General features: G+C 37.1%; 1 protein-coding gene across 2 annotated transcripts in view; it reads left to right on the forward strand.

Moving 5' to 3' along the window:
* The window catches only part of ANKRD13C (ankyrin repeat domain 13C), a 102,966-nt gene that overhangs the window by 68,200 nt on the left and 15,570 nt on the right, over nucleotides 1-19,196 (forward strand). For both annotated transcript variants that reach the window (XM_047788657.1, XM_047788658.1), the window contains 3 exons: nucleotides 3,280-3,441; nucleotides 15,355-15,434; nucleotides 17,032-17,130. In XM_047788657.1, coding sequence (XP_047644613.1) covers nucleotides 3,280-3,441; nucleotides 15,355-15,434; nucleotides 17,032-17,130 — 341 coding nt within the window. The remainder of the gene's footprint in view (nucleotides 1-3,279; nucleotides 3,442-15,354; nucleotides 15,435-17,031; nucleotides 17,131-19,196) is intronic.

Consider the following 19,196-nt stretch of genomic DNA (forward strand, 5'->3'; position numbering starts at 1 on the left):
TTAGACTTTTAAGCTATTTATTTACCCAATATCTGTCTCTCATTATCCCATACATATGACTAAAATTAAATAAACTTACATTTCTGCAACACACTGTTATTAAATTAAATCTTGGTGGAGCTTTCCCCATTAGCAAATTGTAAATTCTTTCCATAATTCCCATTTCATCTGTGAGCAAGAGGCTATATAAGGCTGTTCAAAGTATGCTCAAATGTTTTAAAATGGATGTATGAAGAAGCATGTTATAAAATTTTAAAATAAGGAATGAGTAACATATCAGGTAAGGGTCAAGATTTTAAGAATTATATTTATCTTTTATACACATGGTAGAAATGACATATAAAAATAGCTTCTATTAGTCACGGTTCTCTGAAACAAAATCAGTAGGAGGTTTATATCTCTATCTGTGTATATGTTTATATTTGCATATAGATGTGTCTGTACATATAGAGATAAGAGATGGGTGAGGAAGAGGATTTATTTTAAGGAATTGGTTTGTATGAATGTAGGAGCTCGTGAGTCTGAAATTTGTGGAGTAGTTTAATAGGTTGGAAATTCAGAGAAGAGTTGATACAGTCTTGAGTTTGAAGTCTATAGGCTAGAATAGTAGGCAGGGTTTCTATGTTGCAGTCTTGAGGCAGAATTGCTTTTCTTTTGAGAGACCTTAGTCTTTGCTCTTAAGGCCTGTGATTGATTGGTTACGACTTTCCCACATTATGGAAAGTAATCTGCTTTACCTCAGGTCTACTGATTTAAGTGTTAATTAATCTAAAAAATGCCTTCTCAGCAACATCTTAGACTTACATTTGACTGAATAATCAGGTGTCATAGTCTAGCCAAACTGACATTTAAAATTAATCACACAATCTTAATACTTGAAGCTGAAAAATCCTGTTGACTACTGCTCACAATCCCAAAGTCCTTTGCAGAAGGTTATTCAGCTGAATATCCTCCAAACCTTTTTTTAATGCTTAATCTACATAAATATATATCCATAATAATATGTAGTTTTCATTATTGATATGTTATTTTTTCATAAAGTGTCATACTGTATCTATTGTATTGCAGCTTTTTTTTTTCAGTCTTTAGTATGTCTTAGAAGTGTTTTCAGTAGTTACTACATTCTTTTCAGCAGTTACTACATTCTTTTCAGCAACTCCATAGTATTCCATAATATAGGTATGTTGTAATTTACTTATGGAGTCTTATTTTTGGACATCTAGATGGACACATGTTTGTGTCCAGTTTTCTCCCACTATAAATGATGTAACATTTACTATCCTTCAAAAGCCTTTGCATTGTCTGTTATAGATAGCAAGAAGTGAAGTAGCTGGATTATTGGGACTCTACATTTAAATTTTTTTTTTTTGGTTGCACCCAGGACATTTGGAAGTCCCCAGGCCAGGGATTGAACCCCTCTGCAGCAGCAGCTTGAGCTGCTGCAGTGACAATGCCAGATCCTTAACCTACTGTGCCACAAGACAACTCCCTGATATGAGGGTTTTTTTTGTTGTTGTTTTGTTATGGCCGTACCCACAGCATATGGAAGTTCTTGGGCCAGGCTTTGAATCCAAGCCATAGCTTTGACCTAGCAGCAGCTGCAGCAATGCCAGATCCTTTAACCCGCTGCGTCAGTGTGGAGATGGAATCCATACCTCCACAGCAACATGAGCTGCTGCAGATGGAGTCTTAACCCACTATGCCATAGCAGGAGCTCCTGGTTTATTATTTATTTATTTATTTATTTATTTATTTATTTATTTTTTGTCTTTTTGCTATTTCTTGGGCTGCTCCCGCGGTATATGGAGGTTCCCAGGCTAGGGGTCGAATCGGAGCTGTAGCCACCGGCCTACGCCAGAGCCACAGCAACGCGGGATCCGAGCTGCGTCTGCAACCTACACCACAGCTCATGGCAACGCCGGATCGTTAACCCACTGAGCAAGGGCAGGGACCGAACCCGCAACCTCATGGTTCCTAGTCGGATTCGTTAACCACTGCGCCACGACGGGAACTCCTCCTGGTTTATTTTTAATAAATTCTTTTATATTTTAAGATTTCAAAATTTGTTCATTATCACCTGAGTATTTCTCAAACACAGAAAAATTCTCACTGTGAGATCTAGGTTCATCAGTTTTCCTCTCTAAGCCTCTTTGGTAACAAGTAGCCCTATAGGATTCCCAGTTGTGAGATGCTACACTGCAGTCCATTTGTGGGCTTAAAGTCTTATTTGTTTGTACTCTGTTCTTCTGGACAGCATTAGAAGGATAACTTCAAGAGAAGATAAAAATTGAAGCTGCTGCTCATCTAGTGCTACTGCTAAGCAGCTTAAAGCTCTTGAAGAGTGTCTAGGTGGTCTTCTTAAATCTTTGACAGGTGAGGGAGTCAGTAATGCTTATGGTTCCCATTTTGTAGGTAGAAATAGGTACAGAATGTTTTGCTTTCTAGTGACTGGTAAGGAAGCCACCAAAAGGAAGGTGGAAATAGAACAACTCTAAACACATAGTTTTGGAATGCCAGAACACTGCAGCAAGATGGAGAACACTTGCACTTGTTTTCAGTAAGTTATTGATCCTGTTTTTTCAGGTAAGTTATTTCAGACTCTGACCACACCTGTGGGTTAAAAAAGGTGAAGGTAAACGTTGAAGGAGGACTCTTTTCTTGATGTCCTTTTATTCCATTTGAGTTTCGCTAGCCCCGACCCATAATGTAAGCACATAATTGTATTGGTGAGCAGGAATACTTGGTTGTTCTCTCTTTGTTGAAAGAAGCAAGCAATTGTAACTTGTTTGGTCCATTAGAGAATATTGGAACAGGTACTTAATTTTAGTAGTATTAGAAATTTTTATGTCACTTAGACTATTTCTTTTTATTTCACTTTTTTTCTATCTATAAAATGGGAACATTAATTATCCCTGACCCCTCCTTGTTACTCATGATATTTGACTGTCAGCTAAATTGAGTTTTCAGATAGCTTTCTGCTACTTGGGAGTAGATTCTGAAGGAATATGATATGGTGTTTTTTAAGATTTAATTCATTTACGGATTAACTACTGTCCATGTGTATTATAAATTTTCCTTTACAAATTTGAAATGTGTAGTTTTCTGTATTTTTAACTTAATAGACTGTATAAGATAATTTGATAATTTCAAATACCAAAGGAATATTTTTACCTAAATGTTACAAATTTATGGAAAAATTATATATTACTTTGAAAATTTTAAAAATTTAAGGTAAACTTAATTTGTTGTATTATTTTGAAATATTTGATTTTGTTTTAGGAAAGGGTAGGAAACTTTCTGGCAGACTTTTACCTGGTGAATGGACTTGTTTTAGAATCAAGAAAAAGAAGAGAACATCTCAGTGAAGAAGATATTCTTCGAAATAAGGCTATTATGGAGAGTTTGAGTAAAGGTGGAAACATAATGGAACAGAATTTTGAGGTATAACTTTTACTTTTCTCAGTGTTCTAAGGAGAGAGGAGGTAGACTTCATTCCTGGCCTTCAGTGAGTTTATATAGTACACTCAGATTCTGTTTACCGTGTATCAGCTTTTGTTTTTCTGTGATATGGCCTTTGGTGATTTTTTTTGTGAATCTGTGCTTTGTCTTTGAGTCTTTACTAATGAACAGATTAAAAATTTATAAGCATGAAACCTAGTGTTAATTTTTAAATTACATCCGTTTACATATATCCTCTTTCCTACTTCAGGAACTGAAATCTTCTGTTTCTTTGAAGGCCTAGTAGCTAGAAATCTATCTATTTTATGAAGTTATTTCTAAGAAGCCTATATCTTCTCATAAATTTTTTATTCGGTTTGTATTTATTAAAAGCATGTTACATGCAAAGAATTGTGTGACATTAGGGAAAGGGGAGGGGAAACAAGGAAATACATATGTATATGAGACATGGTAACTGCCTCTGCAGTCTTATTCCCTAAGATGAATTGGATGGGTTCTTAAGTTGGTTTTTTTTTTTAACAATTTTAGACTTGTATAAAAAAGTACTAAAATGATATAAAGAATTCCTTCATCAAGATTCTCCAAATGTTCAATAAAACTAAAAAAAAAAAAAAATCCCAAATGTTAACATTTTACTACATTTTTTTATAGCAGTATTTTTCAGATTGTAGGATGGGGTCCCCTTGGTCGATTATGAATTCAATTTAGTGGGCTGTGACCACCTTTTTTTCTTTTCTTTTTCATTCTCTAAATTCAGATAATAGAGAAAAACTAGAGCACATAGTGTGGGTCCTTATTACTTTATGAAACAGTAGTGTCAGCGGTGTATGTTGTGTATATGTGCCATATATGTGTGAGTGCTGGGTTATAGCGTAAAATGTGAGTTACAGTCATAAAAGGATTTTTTTTTTTGTCTTTTGCCTTTTCTAGGGCTGCTTCCCGCAGCATATGGAGGTTCCCAGGCTAGGCGTTGAATAGGAGCTGTAGCCACTGGCCTATGCCAGAACCACAGCAACATGGGATCCGAGCCGTGTCTTCGACCTACACCACAGCTCATGGCAACGCCGGATCCTTAACCCACTGAGCAAGGCCAGGGATCGAACCTGCAACCTCATGGTTGCTAGTTGGATTCGTTAATCACTGAGCCACGACAGGAACTCCATAGTCATAAAAAGATTAAAGGCTGTTATGAGGAGGCTTGAATTTCTTAAATGTTCAGTCTTTATGATATTGTGCCAGATTACATTTTAGGGATACACAAAATTTTCATAATAACATGCCAGGTTTCACCTAATTCGTGGTATTACTTTGTGTGCCAGGAAAATTATTTTAACGTGTAGTAAGTTCATATGTTGAGTGAATCAGCCATAGTTTAGTTAAATGAGTACAGAATGTAAAGTGTATAAGAATCCACATTAGGAGTTCCTACTGTGGCACAGTGGGTTAAGAATCTGACTGCAGCAGCTTGGGTTGTTGTGGAGGTGAGGGTTCTATCTTTGGCCCAGTGCAGTAGGTCGCAGCTGCAGCCTGGATTCCATCCCTGGCCTGGGAACTTCCAGATGCCATGGGTGTGACCATAAAAAAAATGGCTTTTCAGGGCTGCACCACAGTGTATGGAAGTTCCCAGGCAGTGGTCAAATCCAAGCCACAGTTTTGAGCCTATGCCACAGCTACAGCAACACCTGGATCTGAGCCGCATCTGTGACCTATACCACAGCTCACGGAAATGCCGGATACTTAATCCACTGAGTGAGGCCAGGGATTGAACCCACATCCTCCCTAGTCGGATTTGTTAACTGCTGAGCCACAAAGGGAAGTCCAGAAATGATTTTTTTTGTGGTGGTACTTATTGCTGCCTTTGTTTAATTTTGTAGCAGACTATTTTGAGGACAAGTACTCAAATTTACTTTTCTTTAGGGCAGACATTGTAACTTTGATGCACTTGAATTGTTAAAGAGGTTTTAAAATGACATTTTATTTTTTATTTTTATTTTTTTTAAATTTATTCTATACTTTATCCTAATTTTATGGCTTTCATCTTTACTACTTAGTTTTATCTATTACATTTCAATTTTTCTTTAAAAATTACCATTATATTAAATTGTTATATTATGCAACTAAAATTTATAAAGAAGAAAGCCTTATATACCATTAAATATTTTATATAGCATAGTAAAAAGAATAACTTAACTGGTAAGCATAACAAAAATAATACACCCTCTGAAAAGAAGTAAAATATAAAATGCATAAATTGGTTAAAAAACAGTGTAACTATATAAATATGTCCTCACAATTTGTTCCATCTCATTGATTCTTCAATAAAGGCATTACACCATTCTAGGTGATGTGATAAACAAGACATTATAGACTTTACATTGTACCATGGAGAGAAATGGTTATTAATAATACAATTGTAGAACCGTATTATTTAATTGTACAGTGGCATTATTTAATTATAATTACCATAATTTCTTTGATGGAGAGGAAATCAGAATCAGATCTAAGAAGACTTCAGCATTCCAAGAATGATGTCAAATGACCCCCTTCATGGTGGATTATGCAATTATTTACTGTGAGATATATTTCTTCTCCAGAGATTCCTTGTTTGTGTATCAATTGTAGATTTTTGGTTTGCAGTTATTCTGAAGTTTTGATATGAGTCTATATGTATATGAGAGTGTTTTATGTTGTTGTTCTCTCTTTTTTTTTTGTCTTTTGTCTTTTTTGTTGTTGTTGTTGTTGCTATTTCTTGGGCCGCTCCCGCGGCATATGGAGGTTCCCAGGCTAGGGGTCGAATCGGAGCTGTAGCCACCGGCCTACGCCAGAGCCACAGCAACGCGGGATCCGAGCTGCGTCTGCAACCTACACCACAGCTCACGGCAACGCTGGATTGTTAACCCACTGAGCAAGGGCAGGGACTGAACCCGCAACCTCATGGTTCCTAGTCGGATTCGTTAACCACTGCACCACGACGGGAACTCCTGTTGTTGTTCTCTTAATTGGAAGTTCATCTCCAGTGTCCCGCATTTGTACCCACCTCTTCTCATGATTTCTGATTTTGATGGTATAATTGTGCATGGATGATTTCGTATCTTTATTGTATATATACCTTTACTGGTGAGCCTTGTCATTTGTGGAATTTTTGTTTCCTGTTGCTGATCTTTTCTTTCCTGCCTAGAGAAGTTCCTTTAGTATTTGTTGTAAGGCTGGTTTAGTGTTGCTGAATTCTCTCAGATTTTGCTTATCTGAGAAGGTTTTTATTTCTCCTTCAAATCTGAATGAGAGCCTTGTTGGGTAGAGTATTCTTGGTTGGAGGTTTTTTCCTTTCATCACATTAAGTATATCATGCCACTCCCTTCTGGACTGCAGAGTTTATGCTGAAAAATCTGCTGATAACCTTGTTGGGGTTCCCTTGTATGTTACTTGTTTCTTTTCCCTAGCTGCTTTCAAGATTTTCTCTTTGTCTTTAATTTTGGTCAGTTTGATTATTATGTGTCTCGGTATGTTCCTCCTTGGGCTTATTTTATATCGTACTCGTTGTGCCTCCTGGATTTGAGTGAGTGATTCCTTTCCCATATTAGGGAAATTTTCGGCTATTATCTCTTGGAATATTTTTTCTGTCTCCTTCTCTCTTTCTTCTCCTTCTGGCACCCCTATAATACGGATGTTGGTGCATTTAATGTTGTCCCAGAGTTCTCTGAGACTCTCTTCATTTCTTTTCAATCTTTTTTCTCTTTTCTGTTCTGCATTCGTAATTTCTTCTAATCTGTCCTCCACCTCGCTTATTCATTCTTCTGTCTCCTGTATTCTGCTGTTAGCTGCTTCTAGTGAATTTTTTATTTCAGTTATTGTCTTTTGCATCTCTTCTTATTTAAATTTTTTATCTTGTATCTCTTTGGTCAGTGTTTCCTGTAAGTTATCCATCTTTGCCTCCAGTTTATTTCCAATGTCTTGCATCATCTTCAGCATCAACAGTCTAAAGTCTTTTTCCTGGAGGCTGAGAATCTCCTCATTGCTTAGCTGATTTTCTGGGGTTTTTCCTTTCTCCTTCATCTGAGTTATAGTTCTCTGTCTTTTCATTTTCATAGGTGTTTGGTGTGGTGACCTTTTTACAGATAATAGAGTTATAGCCTCTCTTACTTCTGATGTCTGCCCCCCTTGTGGCTGAAGTCGGTATGGGGGGGCTTGCTGTAGGCTCCCTGATGGGAGGGGCTGATGCCTGCCCACTGGTAGGTGGAGCCGATTCTAATCCCTCTGGTGGGTGGGGCTTTGTCTCTGGATGGGATTAGGGGCAGCTGTGTGCCTGAGGCTCTTTAGGTAGCCTGTTTACTGAGGGGTGGGGCTATGATCCCACCTGGATTGTTGTTTGCCCTGGGGCTTCTCAGCACTGACTGACGGGTGGGGCCAGATTTTCCCAAAATGGCCACCTCCAGAGAAAGGCAACTGCTGAATATTCCCGAGAGCTTTGCCTTCAATGTCCTTCCCTCACAACAAGCCACATTCACCCCTGTTTTCCCAGGATGTCCTCCAAGAACTGCAGTTATGTTTGACCTAGGTTCCTGTGGAGACCTCGCTCTGCCCTGGGACCTAGTGCACGTGAAAGTCTGTGTGCACCTTTTAAGAATGGGGTCTCGGTTTGCCCTAGTCCTGTGGAACTCCTGTGCACAAGCCCCACTGGCCTTCAATGCCAGATGCTCCAGGGGCTCTTTCTCCCAGTGACAGATCCCAGCATGTGAGGGTTTGATGTGGGGCTCAGAACTCTCCTGTAGGTGAGTCTCTGTGAGCCAGTTAGTTTTCAGTCTGTGGAGCTTCCCACCCGGGAGGTATGGGGTTGTTTATATCACGAAATCACCCCTCCTACCTATGGATGTGGCGTCCTCTTTTTCTTCTGGAGTAGGGTAAGGGTTTCTGGTCCATTTAGGTGGAGACTGCTCAGTCTTTAGTTGTGAATTTTATTGTTTTTAGGAGAGAAGTTGAGCTCCAGTCCTTCTATTCCGCCATCTTAATCCCGTCTCCCTAAAATGACATTTTAATCATGTATAATTTTTTACATTAAAATTAAAGCATAGTTTAATTCCAAATACCTACATAATAGAACAAAAGAATATGAATTAAGTAATTCAACTTTTTTTTTTTTGCCTTTTTAGGGCCGCACCTGTGGTATATGGAGGTTCCCAGGCTAGGGGTTCTAATCCAAGTTGTTGCTGCCGGCCTACACCAGAGCCATAGCAACACCAGATCTGAGCCACGTCTTCGACCTACACTGCAGCTCATGGCTACGCCAGATCCTTAACCCACTGAGCGAGGCCAGGTATTGAACCCGCAACTTCATGGTTCCTAGTCAGATTTGTTTCCACTGCGCCACGACGGGAACTCCAATAATTCAACTTTTAACTTCTGATCAGAAATCAAAGGAAGTAGTTCCTGAGCATTCTGTTAATTAGCTTTTTCACATATTATCTCATTTAATTATTAATTACTATAATGACTAATGAGATGACTGTCATTGCCCAATTTTGTCTGAAGGAGAGATTTAAAGAAATTAATATACCTAAAGTCACAAAGCTATAACAAAGATGGGTTTTGCTTTTGGTCCTCTTACCCTAAATTTTTCTTGTTCTTGCTCTAAGTTCCTGCTCCCTGTCTGCTTTTGTTATATAGTCTCTTCTTTATGTGTTACAGATGTTTAACAAGTCTTAGCAATTCTTTCAAAATATTGTGAAGTTGAAATTGGAAAAGTAATGAGGGGACCTTGCTATTTGTAAATGTAGTAAAAATCAGTATTGCAGTGTTTTTTTTTCAGCGATGTGTCTAGAACATACTAGTTAAAAAATATGTTTTTTGCTTTGGAGCATTATTGAAAATTTCAAGAACTAGAAAATATGTATGACTATTATGATTGTTTTCAAAAGACATGAAAATGTTATGTTTTAAAGCCACATTTTAATGGAATTTCAGTTCTTAGAAATAAATGTCTAGTCCTTTTCAGAATGAATTTATCTTTTTTATTCTAAATGAATAGCTTTTGAGTTTCTTCTTTTCCTCCAGCCAAATACTTTTTTAAATTCCTATTAGAGATAGCTTATTGGTACCATTTAGGGAGAATTATTTTTCATTTAACTAGTTTTGCCATGCTTACTCTTTCTTTCCCCTTTCCTTTCCAGACATAGTTCAAATATTTAGTATATATTTTTGACAATATTTTTTGGCCATGCCTGCAGCATCTGGAAGTTCCTAGGCCAAGAATTGAACCTGTGCCATAGCAGCAACCCAAGCCACTGCAGTTGCCAGAGCCTTAACCCACTGTGCCACAAGAGAACTCCTATAATATTTTTTATGGTAAAATGTAAGTGCTCAGAAATCTTTAAGTCAGGGATACTCACTCCTGTATTTTTGGTGCTTTTTTCATCTTTGTCCTAACCAATTATTGTTGGAGAAGGGAGCAGTGCCCCATTTACACCTTAGGCTGTCACTATAAAAGTGTTGTGTGCCAGCCTATATATACACAGAATATCAAGTTAAACTCTATTTATGATTATGTATCTTTTAATATATAAAATCAATAACACAGATATAAAATACATGAATGTCTTAAACTTCTAGAAACTTTTGCCATGCAGAATATTAGAATATAACAAATCTAGCAATAAATAAAAATTATTTCTTATCTACTTTAAGGAAAACAGACATTAGACGTTTACATTTAATTATGTAGGAAAGATTTGATGTCATTTCCGTTCCAGAGCTTATTGACATGGAGAAATAACATTAGAAAGCCATCTGATTTTCTACAGCAGCCTTCACGTCTTCCTGTTTCATTAGATGGTAGCTATGGGAACAGTATAGAGGGAACACTGAAGGGTGAACTAGAGGTGTCAGTGTATAACAAAGGATCAATTAGATAAACATAAACCCAGAAGGACCTTATTAAAGTGTAATAACTGATATTCATAATGATGAGGTAAAGTACTCATCATTATTTTCAGTACAGTCTCTACTACGATGGGGAATGTTTAATGTATAGTTTAGAAAGATTTCTATTGGAAATAGAAGAAACTGCCTAGAGAAGTTTATTACCTGGAAAAAAATATATGACACGCCACATTATCTAACTATGCCAGGAAAATGACTCTTTACTATGATTTTATATATATATATATATATATATATATATATATATATATATATATATATGATAATGGATATGTGTGTGTAATACAGCCAAATACATACAGGTAATAAATTTAGTGGAAGTAAGAATAGACAAATTTTAAGCAGTGTTCTGAAAGAGAAATCGATCATGATGTACTTCGGTTAAGAGATTTGAATGGAGGTGTGATTAGTCTTTGCTGTGGTTCTGGATTGGAACATCTGTTGTAAATGTTTTCAGTCATTTCCACAGGTTCTATTACATGCACACAGGTTTGTTACAGGTTCTTTTAGCATATATCTGTCTACCTTCTGCAGTATCACAAGACACTGTCTTACCTAATGTTTTGTTAAAATATTTATGATAGTCACTAACTACCTTTTAAGCCCACTTGTCCTTCTGATAGCTATTGCCACATGCCATACTACTGTGTGTAATATCCTATTTTATGTATCATATTTGGAATTGGTTATGATGAAAGTTTGGCTCATTATAAGAGATTCCAAAATAACAGTAACCTAAGGTAGGAGTTTTTCTCTCTCATAAAAAAATCTGAGTTTATGTGGTTTCTTTGCTCTGTGAGTTAATCTCAGACCTAGCCTTTTTGGTTTTATTTCTTACCATTTCTAGGATCTGGCCCTTGTCTACATGGTATATGGTGGTTTATTACCTGTCTAGTATTCTAGCTATTAGGAGTAAATTGTTCCTAATAGCAGTTAGGAAGGAGTGGGTATGGTTGTTCTGAGAACCCAATCAGAAATTACATACATCACTCTGCTAAAATCCCATTGGTTAGAACTTAGTTACATGGTAACACTTAGCTAGCTGTAAAAATGGCTAGTACGTCTTTAAGAAGTCATGTGTCTGGGAACTGGAAGAAAAACTCCTTTACAACAAAGAACAGGAGAAGATTTATTGAGTAGATCACTAGTATTCTCTAATGTCTCATTGTTAGATATGTACGTGATGCTTCAGTTACCGCATAAACACTAGTAACTCTCACCTAATATATACCTTCACTTCCAACCTTACTCCTGATCACCAGGTCTGTAGTGCTGTTGCCTATCTCCACTTGGATAAACATAGCTATCTAAGATACAGTATGTTTAAATCTAGTTAAATTTTTTTCCTTCTTCCTGTCTTCTCTGCCCTGAGTAGAAGCACCATTATCTGCTACCATTACCCAAGCCAGAAACCTGAAATTTGTCCTTGGACTTCTTGGCTTTCCTTACCTTTGCATGTGATTGATGACAAAAATCCTAAAGATCTTTTAAATCTATTTCTCATTCTCCAGTTTGAAATGGCCACCTTTATTATTTCCCATTTGAATTACTGAGATAGCTTCTTAATTTATGCATTGTTATCAGAATGATCTGTCTGAAATAGGTTGAACTATGTAAAGCCTATGCTCAGTAACTAAAATGTAGAGTATTTACTATGTGTAAGGCATTGCTTTAAGTATGTTGTGCCCAACAAGCTATTTTTATCCTTGCAGTGGCCCTGTAAGGTTATATAGTTGACTGAACTGAGACAAAGGAAGTTGAAAAATTTGTCCTAAGTCAGCTAGTAATTGGTAAAGACAGGATTTGATCAGTCTGGCTCCAACGTTTTTTCTTTTTTTTTCTTTTTAGGTCCGCACTTGCTGTATATGGAAGTTCCCAGGTTAGGGGTCAAATCAGAGCTAAGGTGCCAGCCACAGCCATAGCCATAGCAACACAGGATCCGAGCCATGTCTGCAAATTACACCACAGCTCACGGCAATGCTAGAACCATAACCTACTGTGTGAGGCCAGGGATTGAACCTGCAACCTCATGGTTCCTAGTCGGATTTGTTTCCGTTGTGCCACAATGGGAACTCCCAGTATTTGTTTTAAAAACTACATTATATTGCTCACAGTATTTGTCTATTGCTTTCTGAGTAAAATACAATCTACTTAGTGCACAAACCTTTTCGAACTACTTTTTCTCTTCTGTGTCTTGCCCACCTACCCTTGTGTCTAGCTATATTCCCTTCATGTATGCTACTTATACCAACTAAACACACCACAGTTGTAGTTCCCTAATACAGCATACCTTTCCTCACCATTGTGCTCTCCTCAGTCTCCCTTAACCGGTTGTTTTGTTCTCTTTCTTTTAGACTTCTCCACTAGGAGACATCATTGCTGGCACATCTTTTTGGCCACCCCAGTCTGGGTCAGAGAAACTCTTCTCTGTGCTTATATGCCATCTTTCTGATCCCCCTACCATGGCACCCAACACCCTGGATTATAATTATCTACTTTCTTTGTGTTTCTTTGTAAGCTTCTCAGGGGCAGCCTGTCATCTTACATTTTGCCTGATGCGCAAAAGCTGTTAGTTTCCTTTCTTCCTGTATTCTTTTGCTGCTACTCAGAGATCATCAATGGTTTCTAACCAACAAAACTTATGGCTTTTTTTTCCGGGCTTCTTTTTCTATAATGTCTTTCTTTGTATTGTGATATTTAAACATACACATTCTTCTTCTCATAGTATCTTCTATCATGTCTATCACCAGAGATTGGATATAATTCCTTGTGGTATACAGTAGGACCTCATTGCGTATCCATTCTAAATGTAACAGCTTGCATCTACTAGCCCCAAACTCCCTGTCCGTCCCTCTCCCTCCCCATTCCCCTTGGCAACCATTAGTCTGTTCTTTATGTCTGTGAATCTTTTTCTGTTCTGTAGGTGGGTTCATTATGCCATATTTTACATTTCCTGTATAAGTGATATATAGTATTTGTTTCTCTTTCTGACTTACTTTACTTAGTATGAGAATCTCTAGTTGCATCCATGTTGCTGCGAACGGCATTATTTCATTCTTTATGACTGAGTAGTATTCTATTGTGTATAGGTAACACATCTTCTTAATCCATTCATCTGTTGATGGATATTTAGGTTGTTTCCAAATCTTGGCTATTGTGAACAGTGCTGTTTATGAACTCATACAACTCAACACCAAAAAAACCAAAAACTCAATTGAAAAATGGGCAGAAGACATCAATAGACATTTCTCCAAAGAAGACATATGGATGGCCGGCAGGCACATGAAAAAAATGTGCAGCATCACTAATTATTAGAGAAATGCAAATCAAAGCTACAATGAGTTATCACCTCACACTGGTCAGAATGGCCATCGTTAATAAGTCTACAAATAACAAATGCTGGAGAGGGTGTGGAGAAAAGGGTACCCTCCTACACCATTGGTGGGAATGTAAATTGGTATAACCACTATGGATAAGAGAATGGAGGTTCCTCAGAAAACTGATATCATATGATCCAGCAGTCCCACTCCTGGGCATATATTGAGCCAATTCACTTTTGTGTTTTCAGCATCTTTGATATTAACAAACTTAATATGCTGCCTATTAACATCTTAAACTCATGTCCCAAACTGTACTTCTCTGAATGGGACCTTCTCCCAGTGATACTATTTTATATCTTATTTATATCAGTCTTTCATTTATTGCCCTTTTGCTCTACAGTTTGTCTTGTTAGCTTTTTGTTTTGACTTCTACTGCCACTCCCTTAGTTCTTTATTGCCAGTTCATCCTGTAGTGATCCAGATTCTTAGTTAATGAAGAAAAGGTGTAAGTTTTAAAATCTGACTTGACCTTTACCAGTGTTGATGGTCTCCCTTTTGATATCCCTCCTTAGTTCAAATCAGTCTAGTGGGTTTTTTGTTTGTTTGTTTGTTTTTTGTCTTTTTGCCATTTCTTGGGCCACTCTCCCGTGGCATATGGAGGTTCCCAGGCTAGGGGTCAAATCAGAGCTGCAGCCGCTGGCCTATGCCACAGCCACAGCAACGTGGGATCCGAGCCTCATCTGCAACCTACACCACAGCTCATGGCAACGCCGGATCCTTAACCTGCTGAGCAAGGCCAGGGATCGAACCTGCAAACTCATGGTTCCTAGTTGGATTCATTAACCACTGAGCCACGACAGGAACTCCTCAGTCTAGTGTTTTTGCAATTCTCCCTGTCCAAAATATTCTTTAGTTCTCTTTTCTGAACTCCTATACTGCTCAGTTTTTTAAAAGCTCATTTTTTTTTTAATTTATTTTTGTCTTTTTGCTATTTCTTGGGCTGCTCCCGTGGCATATGGAGATTCCCAGGCTAGGGTCTAATTGGAGCTGTAGCCACTGGCCTACACCAGAGCCACAGCAACACAGGATCCGAGCCGCGTCTGCAACCTACACCACAGCTCACGGCAACGCCGGATCGTTAACCCACTGAGCAAGGGCAGGGACCGAACCTGCAACCTTATGGTTCCTATTCGGATTCGTTAACCACTGCGCCACCACGGGAACTCCTCATTTGGTTTTTAATCATTTAATATTTTGTATTCCTGATTAACTGTCCATGTTTATATGTGTTTTTTCGTTCCAACTCTGAATTGTAAACTCCTTGAAATCAGGGTTAGTTTTATACTTCTTTTTAGTTCCCATGTTCATCTAGAGACATTTAAGGTGATTAAAACATTGAACGAATGGATTTTTTTTTTGAGATTAAAAAATGATAATAAATGTTACTGATGGGGCTTAAATCACCATGGAACTATCTCAGAAGCAACCTCTTGAAGCATTGTATTGAAGAGATTAAGTAGATTGTAGTTTATTGTATGTTTCAATTTATATTTTAAAAAATATTTTCTTTTCCCCATCCTCTTGGTCTCTGTCTCCTTTTTTCCTTCTTGCTCCTCCCTCTTTCTTTCTTATTTTTTGGCAGCCGAGTCGAAGACAGTCCCTTACCCCGCCTCCACAGAACACTATTACATGGGAAGAATATATATCTGCTGAAAATGGAAAGTAAGTATTGTTCTGTTTATGATTTAAAATTTATTTTATTTTATTTATTTTTGCCCATGCTTGTGGCATTTGGAAGTTCCTGGGCCAGGGAGCTAAACCACAGCAGCTACCCATGCCATTGCAGTGACTAGATCCTAAACCTGCTGAGCCACAAGGGAACTCCTACTCTTTGCTTTTTAGAAAAAAAGCAATTGTAAAAACATTCATATGTAAATATTTAGGTGTAAAATTTATTTTATAGAGAATTATTATTAGAGTTTTGTCTGAAGCAGATCTTTTACTTCTTAAAATATGGGTGGAACATGATGAGGGAAAAGAAGCCCCACTTACATTCTCTCTTTGAATAAGTTGTAGATCCTTCTTTTTTACATTACTCTTGCCAGTTTATATACAACAAAAAAGCCTACAGAGCACTCTTCTAGGGAAATATGAGGAACGTCCCAATGCAGTTGATTATCTGAGTTTTTCATTATAGGATAAGCTCTATATTCTGTTATTATCCTGAGTCTTTAGCAAGGTGTTCAAGGCCATTCACTGTTTATCTACGTTTTTACCTTTCCAAGCTCATCTCCTGTCATCATTCCTTTGTTTCTGCCTATGCCAGATTACTTCTTACTATCCTTACACAAGATGTTTGCTTAATGTTGTATTGCTAATACTTAGTAGAGTACCTAGCATGTAGCTTGTATCTAGTTAATGTTTATTGAATAAAAAAGTGATGAATAAATAGTTTATTTTGAATGAATAAATAAATAAAAAGTTTTTTTTCTTGCCAATCACGTCAAAGAAGTACAGTCCTTTATAGAAAATATTCTTTTGGTGGAGAATAAAATGTTACCCACCTTCATGCTTAGGAAGAAGTTGTCTTTTTCTTTTGATGTTGAAAGGTTAATTGTTATACTTTTATAACTTCTCTAAAATGGTTACATCTTATTCTAAAATGAATATAAAATTCTTTATTCTTTACATCATTTTTTGATCAGTGCTGAGAAATATTGACAATGAAAGAGTTTGAATTGAATAAGTGATTTTAAAGATATACAATATGATATATTTTTTTTTCCCTTTTTAGGGTGGCACCCACAGCATATGGAGGTTCCCAGGCTAGGAGTCAAATTGGAGTTACAGCTGCCGGCCTATGCTACAGTCACAGCAATGCAGGATCCAAGTGCGTCTGTGACCTAGACCACAGCTCATGGCCACACCAGGTCCTTAACCCACTGAGCAAGGCCAGGGATCAAACCTGTGCCCTCATAGTTGTTAGTCAGATTCGTTAACTGCTGAGCCATGACGGGAACTCCTACAATGTAATTTTTAAAGTTTATTTTTTTCTAGTGACTTGCTTTGTTTCTAAAAATAGCGATTTTTCAGTGTTCAGGGTTTTGATAATTTTTTATGAACTTTTACACTTTGCTTTTTTTCTTGTAACCCTTGTCTCATTTATTATACATGTCTCATTTCCTTTTAGCATAATTTTATTTCTATGCTCAGAGTAAGAAAAAATATTAATGAATATCATTGGAGGATGACAGATCTTCTTAGGAAGTAGATAGCATATGGAAAAAGTTTCCTAATTTTTATTTTCTTTTTATTTTAGAGCTCCTCATCTGGGTAGAGAACTGGTGTGCAAAGAAAGTAAGAAAACTTTTAAAGCCACAATAGCTATGAGCCAGGAATTTCCCTTGGGAATTGAATCGTAAGTTTATTACTAATACAAGTTATGAAAGAAGCTACTAAATTCTAATGGCTCTAATAATATTTCTGTCTGAATGATGCATTTGAAGGCTTTGAACTGTAAAAGCAAATAGCCATTGCTCTTTCTAGAAGTTTTCTGACTCACAAAATATTAACATTTTAATCATTTTTCCAGATAAATTTTTGAAGTTTTTTAAAATATCATAAAAATAATACATGAATACATGTTTACTGTGAAAAAAATCTAACAGAAGTTTATTGAATAAAAATGGCAGTTTTATTTCACCTCACTAATCAGTTAACAGGTAAATAACTGGTGTATTTCTATCTAGATTTTTCTCTGTGTTTTTGCACAGAGAGAGGCGTTCCTGTCTTGGCTCAGTGGTAACAAACCTGACCAGTATTCATGAGGATGTGGGTTCGATACTTGGCCCCACTCAGTGGGTTAAGGATCCGGTGTTACCATGAGCTGTGGTATAGGTTGCAGATATAGCTCCGATCTGGGGGGGCATGGCTATGGCTATGGTGTAGGCTGGCAGCTGCAGCTCCGATTTGACCCCTATCCTGGGAACCTCCATATGCCACAGGTGTAGCCCTAAAAAAAAAAAAGGGGGAATAGTCTACATTTTGTTCTGTTCCTTTTTTTTTTTTTCCTTTTAAAGGTGTATCTTGGAGTTCTTACAATAATTACATTATCTATCTTTTTCTTCTTTCCTTGGTATTTTGTAGCATTGATGTACTGTTACTTATTTTATCATCTCCCCAACTGATAAACATTTAATTATTTGTAGTTTGTCACCATTATAAACAATACTCCAGTGACCATCTTGAATATATCCTTTTAAACATGTATACATAAGATGCTCGTTAAAAAAAAAAATCAATTTGGAGGGATGGGTGGAATGGGAGGTGGTTAGTTAGAGCCGATTCTGAACTGTTAACTTCATGCTTCTCACTAAAGTAGGAAATGAATTGAAGCTCTAGGCTTTCCTTCCTAGATCCTTCTACGTCCAGTCTGGCCTAATACAATAAGAAAAATTCTCATAGAAGAGAGCAGGACCCTTATTTTTCTACAGATTCTATTCACATTACATACTCTCCAAGAGCCAAGCTTTAGAAGAGTTGACAGAATTCAGTATACAGTCCTTAAGCTATTGATCATAGAGGGAAATAGATAAACAGTTCTCAGAAGATGTGGGAAGGGAGTTAGCCATACATACAAATCTATGTGCCTAATTTATCATATCTTGGTCCCAAATGACTCCAAGATACATCAGACTTTACATATATATATATGTATATATTATATTTATATATTATATTTTACATATATTCTAATGAAGACAAAAACTGGCAAATTATAAGATGCTGTCAGTTTTAGGAGTTATCACAATTTCAGAGGGTGTTAGTATGTTAAAAAAATGAGTATCTTAGAATTTATAAAATGTGGAAATTGTAACCATTCCTTTGAAAAAAGTAAAATAAGGAACAAAGAATGTAAAAGTCAAAGAACTCAGTCAAAGAACAGAAGAAGATTCTTTGTAAATACTATAGAAAACATAAAAAGAACGTGAAATTGGTAAACTAGATCACTCTGAGATGTTAATACAAGAGAGTGGAATGGAAATTGTAAAGCTAAGGAAATAAGCACTAAATAGCAGTGATGTGAAACAAATACATTAGAAACAACAATGAACAGAATAGATGTAGCCAAAAATTAAATTTTGATAGCTTATAGTGAATCTTTTTTTTTTTTTTGTCTTTTTGCCTTTTCTAGGGCCACTCCCGCGGCATATGGAGGTTCCCAGGCTAGGGGTCTAATGGGAGTGGTAGCTGCCAGCCTATGCCAGAGGCACAGCAATGCGGGATCCGAGCTGCGTCTGCGACCTACACCACAGCTCACGGCAGCGCTGGATCCTTAAACCACTGAGCAAGGCCAGGGATCGAACCCTCAACCTCATGGTTCCTAGTCGGATTTGTTAACCACTGCGCCACAATGGGAACTCAAGCTTATAATGAATCTGATGAAAGAAAAAATTGATAGGGAAAATAACAGTGATTATTTTT

The sequence above is a fragment of the Phacochoerus africanus genome, chromosome 8, assembly GCF_016906955.1.
Source record: "Phacochoerus africanus isolate WHEZ1 chromosome 8, ROS_Pafr_v1, whole genome shotgun sequence".
NCBI lineage: Eukaryota > Metazoa > Chordata > Mammalia > Artiodactyla > Suidae > Phacochoerus > Phacochoerus africanus.